Source organism: Haliotis rufescens, unplaced genomic scaffold (assembly GCF_023055435.1).
Source record: "Haliotis rufescens isolate VD_foot unplaced genomic scaffold, xgHalRufe1.0.p SCAF_20, whole genome shotgun sequence".
NCBI lineage: Eukaryota > Metazoa > Mollusca > Gastropoda > Lepetellida > Haliotidae > Haliotis > Haliotis rufescens.
Window position 1 is genome coordinate 10,406,954 of NW_025963891.1, and position 11,228 is coordinate 10,418,181.

Genomic DNA, 11,228 nt, shown 5'->3' on the forward strand with positions numbered 1-11,228 from the left:
AGCGGTCGTCCCGTTATGAGTACTTAGGAAGATGCGCGTGATGGCGAAATTCCTCCTTTACCGCTGAAAGCTAAGTCAGCACTTACGATCACTGCAAAATATTATGTTTTGTCAAAGTATCCACTGTGTAAATACCTACAAAAGACAGAAATGCAGACAATGAATAGCACCTTAAAACTCACGTCCATCTGGGAAGACGTACAAGCGCCTTAAGCCGGGGTTATCACCAGAAATCACCAGTTTGTAAAGCTCATTATACAGTTGCTCAAGATTGTTGACGTCTATTTTATAATTCCTGTGTCGTAGCGTGTCATCTGATTTTTTGTCCTTGTGTTCATACGATGGCTTCAAATTGTATTGATTACGGCGCACCTACTTTTATTGAGTAGTAATGTCGGACTCAACGCCGGACAAGTCAGAGTCAAGAGTCGCTGTCCGCGTCAGGTGTGGGCCTTGAGAGAGATTGACAAGCATGGGACGATAGCAGCACAAGATTCGGACCAATTCTCCAGCAAATACAGGAACAACTTAAATCCCTAAATACTTTTGTTTGTTGTTTAACACCGCACTCAGCAATATCCCAGTTATATGACGCCGGTCTGTAAATAATCGAGTATGGACCAGACAATTCAGTGATTGACGTCATGAGCATCGATCCACGCAATTGGGATACGATGACATGCATCAACAAAGTCAACGAGCCTGACCACCCGATCCCAACAGTCGCCACTTACGACAAGCATGGTCGCTTTTTACGGCAAGCATGGGTTGCTGAAGATATGATCGCAAAAACTCCCAGAATCACAGAAAGTAAGTTGTCTAAAGACGTCAGTTCTTATCGGTTGGTCGCTTCAAACACGACGATCCATGACATCTCAGAGGTGTTCTATGGTGGACATGTCTGGGGAGCGTGCAGGCCACGGTAAGACGTTGACGTTGTTGGCGGCAAGGAAGTTATGTACTATTCGGGCTATATGGGGGTCTGGCGTTGTCATGTTGATAAAGGACACCACGTGACAGCTGTTGTAGACATGGTAGGACAATCGGACGAAGAATGTCACCCGAACAAACAAAGTCATTCAATCACAATCGACACACTTGGTCACTGAAGTAACACGATCTCTTTTGACGTTTTTCTGTAAGATAACCGACGGGAACTCGAAAAAAATGGTTCCACGAACGGTGTAATCAGAATGTCTGCAAAAACTGTGAAATCCTGCAACGTTAAACATGTTGAATTATGTCGAAGCATCATCACACCATTCATCGCCGTGAAAATTCCGGGGTAGAATAGGTCTTCAGCAACTCATGCTTGCCGTAAAAGGCGACTATGCTTGTCGTAAGAGGCGACTAACGGGATCTGGTGGTCAGGATGGCTGACTTGGTTTGAGGCATGTCATCGTATCTCAATTGCATAGATCGATGCTCATGATGTCAATCACTGGCTTGTCTGGTCCAGACTTGATTATTTACAGACCGCCGTCATATAGCTGGAATATTGCTGAGTGCGGCGTTAAACAACACACAAACAAACAAATAAAACAAACATACATATACACACACACAGAGTATCGAACCTATCTGTCCGGGATGTTAGAGTTCGGAACGTCTACACACACGATGGGACAGTTCTTAATTCCAGAGTATTTCATGGAGTATGACACGTTCTGTATTAACCGGTGATCTGTACTGTATAAATTACAACGTTCATTGCATACAATTCATTATTCATTGCTTACAAAAATGGTAGCCTTGGACTACGGTGGCCCGTATTCCATATTTTGATATATCACTTACTTTTAGCGTTACCTTTTGCAAATTAACACGATTTGTCTTACAAATATGTGATAAATCATGTGTAAAGAAGATATTGAATCGCTGAAAAGTGAAACGAAAATATCCAAAACTAAAATGAAAATGTAAAAAAACAAAAACTAAAATGAAAATACAGAAAACTATTTCCACCGCGGTGATAATATTATCACCGCAGTGGAAATAGTTTTCTGTGGTTTCATTTTAGTTTTGACATTTTCGCTTTTGTTTTTGACATTTTCGTTTTGGTTTTTGACATTTCCATTTTAGTTTTTGACATTTTCGCTTCACATTTCAGCGACTCAATAGCTACTTGAAAGTACATTTTCTATGTTTTCGGTTGTTTTTATACCTGATTTATCACATATTCGTATGACAAATTATGTTAATTTGCAAAAGGTTACGATAAAAGTAAGTGAAACATCAAAATATTGAAAAACAGACTCCATGTTCCTTATGGGCCACCGTATTGGACAGTCTATTGAAATTGGAACGGTGAATAATATTGCACAACGACATAGAAAATATATACTTTTTAAAAATACTCCAGGCAAGGAACAGTTACTGCACTTTCTGTAAGATTGTTCACGCTTAATTTATCTGAGAAAAAAAATCAACCTGACTTTGTATTAATATGTTAGTGGTCACACCCCATCAGAAAACTGTTTACAAACGTCAAGTCAGCTACAGGTTACGCCCGCTTCATATATATTTCTTTTCACGCTGTGTGATGTAGGGGAGGTAACTTGGTAAACATTCCTCGATACAAAAATAGAACATGACGGACCAAAGCAGTTTTTACAATTGCACCACGGAAACATGGCTTTGAAGCGAATATTCAAGGTACGCTTATCCCCGAGAGTAGCATTAGTAGCATCTGATACACAGAAATTCGTTGTTTTGATTGCTTCTGAACTGGGTCAATTACTGGTCGTTTTAATCAGCTGGCGATTTCACTGAACAATGATATTCACTTCCGCATTGAAAGCTTGTGAACTTCTGTTATGAAATCGTAGGTATGTCCACTATATACACTCGCTATCGGATAGTGTACGTGCATATATCACGCTAGAGTTTAACAAGATTGTTATTACTTGTACAATTTGTCATATAATAATAATAACAATAATATTATCTATCTAACAATAATATCGCTGTAATTGATGCATGTATTAATCAATACTACACATATACAGGAATGGCAAGACACTTTGGAACACCCTATGGAGGGAATTGCTGTCGGGCCTTTCGGAGATGACTGTGGGTGATGACATCTTTAGTTTTTAACCATTTTATCATTTACTAAAGAACATTTTAAATACAAATTTGCACTGAAGATAATTTACTGACGCCAGTTTGAGGTTTTTTCTCGGTGGTAAATGAAACACTGTACATCTATCCCTATTTGTCAATCACTTATTGTGGAACTTCGTTTTACCGAACGCCCATTTCTTAATAACGATCATGTAGCGAGTGGGGTATTGAGTGAGTGAGTGAGTGAGTGAGTGTGGTTTTAGGCTGCTTTTAGCAATATTCCAGCGATATCAAGGCAGGGGGACACCAGAAATGGGCTTCACACATTGTACCCATGTCGGGAATCGAACCCGGGTCTTCGGCGTGACGAGCGAGCGCTTTAACCACTAGGCTACCCGACCGCCCTAGTGGGGTATTGAGATGGGTTTAACGTCGCTTTAAACATTATTTCAGTTATATCACGTGTCATATCAATATGCAGAAGGAAAGCCCGAAGTGGCGACCATTGACACCAACACATAAAATACGACACCCATCCGCTTGTTGATATTTAGTTCTTTCTTACCTGTTTCGAGTTAATAATATTTATAAATGAACTGCCGGGGAAAAGAAAATATACACTGGCAAATTCACACTTCTCTCCGTTCATTACTGTGTCACCGGTAGAATCCGGGGTAGAATAGGTCTGCAGCAAACCATGTCTGCCGTAAAAGGTGACAATGCTTGTTGTAAGAGGCGACTAACGGGATCGGGTGGTCAGGATCGCTGACTTGGTTGATGCATGTCACCGTATCTCAATTGCATAGATCGATGCTCATGATGTCAATCACTGGCTTGTCTGGTCCAGACTTGATGATTTACAGACCGCCGTCATATAGCTGGAATACTGTGTACTGTGGAATTGCGACCCTCCATGTTCCTTGAGACGTCTTGTACGTCACCCGTTGTGAGACACTCATTGATATGATGCATGTAATATCGCCCATGATACCTGTATTATATACATCATCATCGAATTGCCATTTCTTGTTTGTTTCATTTTTAGCCACCAATAAACTAGAATGCATCCTTTCCTTTAAGCGACCGAACTATACTCTTCAATAAAAAAGAAACGCAATACGGATATTTTTGGTCATAAAAGCAAAACTAGCGGACCAAGAGGTGCAAAATGAAGAGGTTTAATGTGTTATAGTGTCATTAAAGAGCAGGGTTTTTGATTGCCTGTCATCTGCGTCAATCGAACAGTGACAGTTCAACAACATGCCAAGATTAACAGAAGTGCAAAGAAACAACGTCATAGGCCGCTTGCAGGCAGGGGGATCCCGATCAGCTGAAGCCAGGGTTTTCTATGTAGCGCCCAGCACCATCACAAGGCTATGGGATCTGTTTCAACAGCATTGGTCAACACGTGATCGGCCAAGGTCGGGACGACCAAGGGTAACCACCCCCGCCCAAGATCGCTACATCTGATTGCGCCACCTACGTGAAAGGACGACCACAGCCACCTCAACCGCATCCCAAATACCCGGACTGCGCATAATCTCCGACCAGACCAGCAGCAGGTCTACGAGCAAGACATCCTGTTCGACGCGTCATATTGAGTGGACAACATCACATCATCAACAACGACTGCATTGGTGTCATCAACACAGGGTATGGCCTCAACTGTGATGAAGAGATGTCTGGTTCAGCGACGAATGAAGATTTCTCCTCCGTCGAGGGGATGGAAGAGCACAGGTCTACAGACGTCGAGGAGAACGTTACGCCGGAAACTGCGTACAGGAAGTGGACAGGTTTTGTGGGGGTAGCGTTATGATGTGGGCGGATATCTCTCACCATGGCAGGACAGGTTTGATCCATATTCAGGGCACTCTTACGGTTCAACACATCAATGAAATTCTCCTACCACACGTCCTCCCAATTGCAGGCAACGGCAACGGTGTATTCCAGCAGGACAACGTCGACCGCATACAGCACGGATCACAAGAGATTGTCTACATAACAACAACGTTGATGTTCTCCCCTGGCCCTCCAGAACCCCAGACGTTGCAGCAGTTGGCTTTTGCGTTGCATGCCGAGTGGGCGACCATTCCCAAAGATGTGATTCGCATACTCGTCTCATCCATGGGCTTGAGATGTCAGGCCGCTATCGATTCCAACAGGGGACATACGCGTTATTGATGGTAGTTGACCTTCACCTTGGACTTTAACTATGTACCGATAACTGAGAAGACTACAATCACCAAGTGTTCTCTCCACTACATTTTGGCTCAATACCTTGTACGGTTTCTCGTATAAATGTATTTTCCTACCTCGCACAAATCTGGCTTTGCGTTGTGTTTTTTAAGAGTATATATATATGTTAGTTTATTTCATTAGAAGCAACAATGGTATTGTAATTGCTGTTACCATGTAGGATTTCGTTTGTTGCAGGTTTTCACTGGGAAGCGATTATACTGGGCCCGGTATGTATTTATGACCCAAATTAATTTTTCTTTAAGTTTATACATGAAATCTAATACATAAAACAAACTCAATTTCTTAGGCTAAAGTCCTTAAACAATTATAGTTGATATTTTGATAACCGCCATGTGATATAAGCACTGTAAAGTATTATATTTAGATCCTGTTGTAGTAAATATCGATATTTACAAATCCACTTGCCACACGCCAAATCCACATGCCACCAAACGATATAAGTAGGGAGGTGAAATGGGGTTTAGCATCGCGTTCAGGATTATTTCACGTATTTAGCGACGTGCACTGTGATGCATGCGTGCGTGCGTGCATGCATGCATGCGTGTGTGTGTTCTGTAGTTTAGCATGGATACCCCACTCAGACTCGTTATACTGACTTCGAGCCGATATAAGTTGGGTGAGGGTAAAAGGGATTTAGCATCGCGTTTATGCTTATTTCACTTTTATAGGGACGTGCATGCACGTGTGTGTGTACGTGTGTGCGCTCGTTTGTGCGTGTGTGTGTTTGCCGCAGTGCCACATGAATACCTTCAGAGAGATTAAGCTGACTCCGAGACCAATCCTGGCTTTATCCCCTTAATGCCGAGTGCCAGGCATGGTAACAACAAGTTGCATCTTTAATCGTCTTCTGGTATGACGCGACCGGGGATTGAACCTCCGACCTTCCGCTCCCGAGGAAGGTGTTCTGGTCACACTAGTATAGGACACTCAATAAGCCAATATCGAGTAATCTGTTGTTCGAGACAAGCGGTGTAAAGACATTAGGCCATGGAGCATATAAGGATTCTAGCGGGATGATAATTTCACATAGTCAATAACGATATATCGAGGAGGAAGTGAAGTGAATGTTGTTTTACACCGCAGTAAGCAATATTCAAGCTATATTACGACGTACTGTGAATAAGCGAATCTGGAGCAGGCAAACCAGTCATTGATAGTACGAGCAACGCTAAGATATATTGAAATAATCCGAGTCCGAGTAAACGAGGTTGTACTCTAATTTCAGGCTGGAACATCGTATGAAGGTGGGACGTTCAAGCTGGAAGTGACATTCCCAATTAACTACCCATTTAAACCCCCAAAGGTAAGATACCGATTGAGACCCCCTCGGGATTTGTAATATTCTATTATCGATTTTCGTATCAATGATTTATCTGTTAATTTACATTTTCAGTGCACGCATTCTGCCCTTTTTAACGGCATATATGTCGTGCCGACCCCAGCAGCTGGAGTGAGTGTTGATAGTGGAATTTCTCAATTGAGGAGGTCCGGTTTAACGAGGTCTCACTGTTTATCTTTCTTTAGGTGTGTTTCAAGACTCGTGTCTACCATCCGAACATCAGCAGTGCAGGATGTCTGAACCTGGACATTCTGAGAGAAGCCTGGAGCCCAGCACTCACTGTAGCCAAAAGTATTTAACTGATGCAATCGTTTTCGAGACAGTGATTAAAACTGTTGGTCTTCTATCTATATTTTTACAACATAGAATCGTATGGAATTAAATCACCATGACAATTTTATGGGTGGGTGTTGTGCTCTTAAGCCTTGGGCAAGTAAAGTAAAAAGCGAACAGGAAAACAATTAGGTAATATCAACGCCCGTTGCCATTTACATTGTAACAAAATGCTGGTCTAGTGATCCTCGTATTTTGTGATAGGAACTGACAGGGATGTTATAAATTAAATACTTGATTATTTCAGTCTTAATGTGTGTGCGCTACATGCTGGTGGATGGCATTAACCCAGATGACCCCTTGGAACCAGACATAGCTCGCCTGTTCAAAACTGACCGGGCCAAATATGAGCAGACTGTCAGAGAATGGACGAAGAAATACGCCATGTGAGATCATCGCCACAACAGACCATGTGAACAAAGCGCCACAACACACCATGTGAACTTATCTCTACAACACGCCATGTGAGATCATCGCCACGACACACCGTGTGAACAAAGCGCCATGACACATCATGTGAACAAAGCGCCACGACACACCATGTGAACAAAGCGTCACGACACACCATGCGAACAAAGCACCACGACTCACCATGTGAACAAAGCACCACTACACACCATGTGAACAACGCTCCACGACTCACCATGTGAACTCAGCACCACTACACACCATGTGAGCAAAGCACCACGACTCACCATGTGAACTCAGCACCACTACACACCATGTGAACAATGCACCACGACACACCATATGAACAAAGCACCACGACTCACCATGCGAGCAAAGCACCACTACACACCATGTGAGCAATGCACCACGACTCACCATGTGAACTCAGCACTAATACACACCATGTGAACAAAGCGCCACGACACACCATGTGAACAAAGCACCACGACTCACCATGCGAACAAAGCACAACAACACACCATGTGAACAAAGCGCCACGACACACCATGTGAACAAAGCGCCACGACACACCATGTGAACAAAGCGCCACAACACACCATGTGAACAACGCACCACGACTCACCATGTGAACTCAGCACCACTACACACCATGTGAACTCAGCACCACTACACACCATGTGAACAAAGCGCCACGACACACCATGTGAACAAAGCACCACGACACACCATGTGAACAAAGCACCACGACACGCCATGTGAACTAAGCGCCACACACGCCATGTAATCCCATCACTACAACACGCCATGTGAATTCATCACTATAACACGCGATTTGAACCCATTGCCACAACACGCCATGTGAACAAAGCACCACGATTCACCGTGCGAACAAAGCACCACGACACACCATGTGAACAAAGCACAATGACACACCATGCGAACAAAGCACCACGACACACCATGTGAGCAATGCACCACGACACACCATGTGAACAAAGCACCACGACCCACCATGTGAACAAAGCGCCACGACACCATGTGAACAAAGCACCACGACACACCACGTGAGCAAAGCACCACGACACACCATGTGAACTCAGCACCATGACACACCATGTGAACAAAGCATCACTACACACCATGTGAACTAAGCGCCACGACTCACCATGTAAAAAAGGCGCCACGACACACCATGTGAACTCAGCACCACGACACACCATGTGAACAAAACGCCTTGACACACCATGTGAACAAAGCACCATGACACACCATGTGAATAAAGCGTCACGACACACCATGTGAACAAAGCACCATGACACAATGCAAACAAAGCGCCACGACACACCATGTGAACAAAGCGCCGTGACACACCATGTGAACAAAGCGCCATGACACACCATGTGAATAAAGCGCCATGACACACCATGTGAACAAAGCACCACGACTCACCAAGTGAACAAAGCGCCACAACACAATGCGAACAAAGCGTCACGACACATCATGTGAACTCAGCACCACTACACACCATGTGAACAAAGCGCCGTGACACACCATGTGAACAAAGCGTCACGACACACCATGTGAATAAAGCGCCATGACACACCATGTGAACAAAGCGCCGTGACACACCATGTGAACAAAGCGCCGTGACACACCATGTGAATAAAGCGCCGTGACACACCATGTGAACAAAGCGCCATGACACACCATGTGAATAAAGCGCCATGACACACCATGTGAACAAAGCACCACGACTCACCAAGTGAACAAAGCGCCACAACACAATGCGAACAAAGCGTCACGACACATCATGTGAACTCAGCACCACTACACACCATGTGAACAAAGTGCCACACACGCCATGTGATCCCATCGCTACAACACGCCATTTGAACCCATCGCAACAACCCGCCATTTGAACCCATCGCCACAACACGCCTTGTGAAGAAAGCGCCACGACGCACCATGTGATCAAAGCGCCATGACTCACCATGTGACCAAAATGCCGCAACACACCACGTGAACAAAGTGCCACAACACACCATGTGAACAAAGCATCATGACACAATGGATGAACTCATCCCTAGAACACACTATGTGAACTAAGCGCCAGGACACACTATGTGAACTCAGCGACACAACACACCATGTGAACTCAGCGACACAACACACCATGTGAACAAAGCATCATGACACAATGGATGAACTCATCCCTAGAACACACTATGTGAACTAAGCGCCAGGACACACCATGTGAACTCAGCGACACAACACACCATGTGAACTCAGCGACACAACACACCATGTGAACAAAGCATCATGACACAACGGGTGAATTCATCGCTAGAACACACCATGCGAACTCAGCGACACGCCACACCATGTGAACTCTGCCTCACGGCATGTTATGTGAATCCTCAACATCAACACGCCATGTGAACCATCAACAGGTCATGTCGGCAATATTTCAGCCATATTGTGGCTTGAACAAATTTACATAAATGTTATTGAAAAACTACTTGTCGTCAAAATAGTAACCAGTAGTAATATGTCACAAAATATGTCACAGAGAATTCCTAAAACATAACCTCGACATCGAGGAAAGCCGAGCTGATCGCATTCCGAAAGAACGAGCACACAGGCTGCCCACTAAACGGCACCCACCGCCGATAATTGTTACATTTTCTTCTTTCAAAGATAGAGAATTCGTGAAAGTAGTGACGGCAGTCAAACGTAGTAAAATCGGTGATGTGTCAGTCTCCCTCGACTACACCCAGGCGGTAAGAGACACAAGACGGCAGCTAGGGAAATTTCTTAAGACGTTCAGATCTTCCTTCGACAACACATCGCCTAAGGGTTCACCCGTATACATGATGATTGGTCGGACTGTATCTTGTTTATAAGTGACATCACACAACGCCTGGTCACAATACCTATACAATATCCGGTTCTGTGTATGTGACCGATACACACAACTCTGCTACCCTGGGACCTACTGGTATAGGTTTTAGAATAGTGACTTTATATGCTATCTAACAAATATTCTGATGCAGACTAGATGATGCAGGGAAACGTAAACTGGGTTTCTTCTGTAAGAATACTATTATTTAAATACGGGCATGTCTGGCTCGCGCAAGATGTAGGTGACATAAGAAAGAGTGTTCTGAATATTTTTGAACAAAGGTTTAAAGGTATGTATCAACAAAAATGGTTCTTGAGTGTTCGAGAAACAAATTGTGTACATTATTATTCTGAATTCAAAAGTTCTATTGCATCTGAGACCTACCTTACGTCAATAAAAGCAGTTCATCGCCGTCGAGTCTTGACGTAATTTAGATGCAATGTACATACTTTGAGCATTAGAGCAGTTAGAACCCGTGACTTAGTTGATGCATGCCATCGTATCGTTTATGATGTCAGTCCCTGGATTGTCTGGTCAAGATTCGATTATTTACAGACCGCCGTCATATAGCTGGAAAATTGCTGAGTGCGGCGTTAAACAACCAATAAACAAACAGACTAGATCAGTTAGATTAAAAAAACCAACAACCGGCAATTGAAAATACACCTTGTCCAACCCAACCAACCCAAACGAGGACGAATATCCAGAATACACAAGTTTAAGAAATGATTACATACAACAGTATTTTAGAAAATGAAAATGTCATGTAAGTTACCCGTGTTATCATACCGCATATTTCTCATGAGGGCTAAGAAGCCAAAATAAATCTATTATGAAATTCATGTTTGTTAACCCGTTCTACGTGTTCTGAAACTACAATGTCAAGTTTGCGCTGTAACTTGTACAATGTTATTGTAT

General features: G+C 43.5%; 1 protein-coding gene across 2 annotated transcripts; it reads left to right on the forward strand.

The window, feature by feature from the left end:
• The first annotated feature begins 2,572 nt into the window (after window positions 1-2,572).
• Window positions 2,573-10,722, forward strand: LOC124129572 (ubiquitin-conjugating enzyme E2 8-like). 2 transcript variants are annotated; one of them, XM_046493015.2, is made up of 6 exons: window positions 2,573-2,655; window positions 3,009-3,072; window positions 5,500-5,531; window positions 6,551-6,628; window positions 6,850-6,955; window positions 7,245-10,722. In XM_046493015.2, exons 1-6 carry the CDS (start codon window positions 2,632-2,634, stop codon window positions 7,385-7,387), a joined length of 447 nt encoding a protein of 148 aa, XP_046348971.2. In that variant the 5' UTR covers window positions 2,573-2,631; the 3' UTR covers window positions 7,388-10,722. The 2 variants fall into 2 exon arrangements, with proteins under 2 accessions (XP_046348971.2, XP_046350462.1); XM_046494506.2 differs by having other exon boundaries at window positions 2,632-2,655; window positions 3,009-3,076.
• The last annotated feature ends 506 nt before the right edge of the window (window positions 10,723-11,228 follow it).

Excerpts from the sequence above, each read along its gene's own strand:
- LOC124129572 (XM_046493015.2), top strand. The coding sequence starts at position 2,632 with ATGGCTTTGAAGCGAATATTCAAG. Across the intron at positions 5,532-6,550 it reads AAGCGATTATACTGGGCCCG|GCTGGAACATCGTATGAAGG; the intron begins GTATGTATTTAT and ends CTCTAATTTCAG. Across the intron at positions 6,629-6,849 it reads ACCCATTTAAACCCCCAAAG|GTGTGTTTCAAGACTCGTGT; the intron begins GTAAGATACCGA and ends ATCTTTCTTTAG.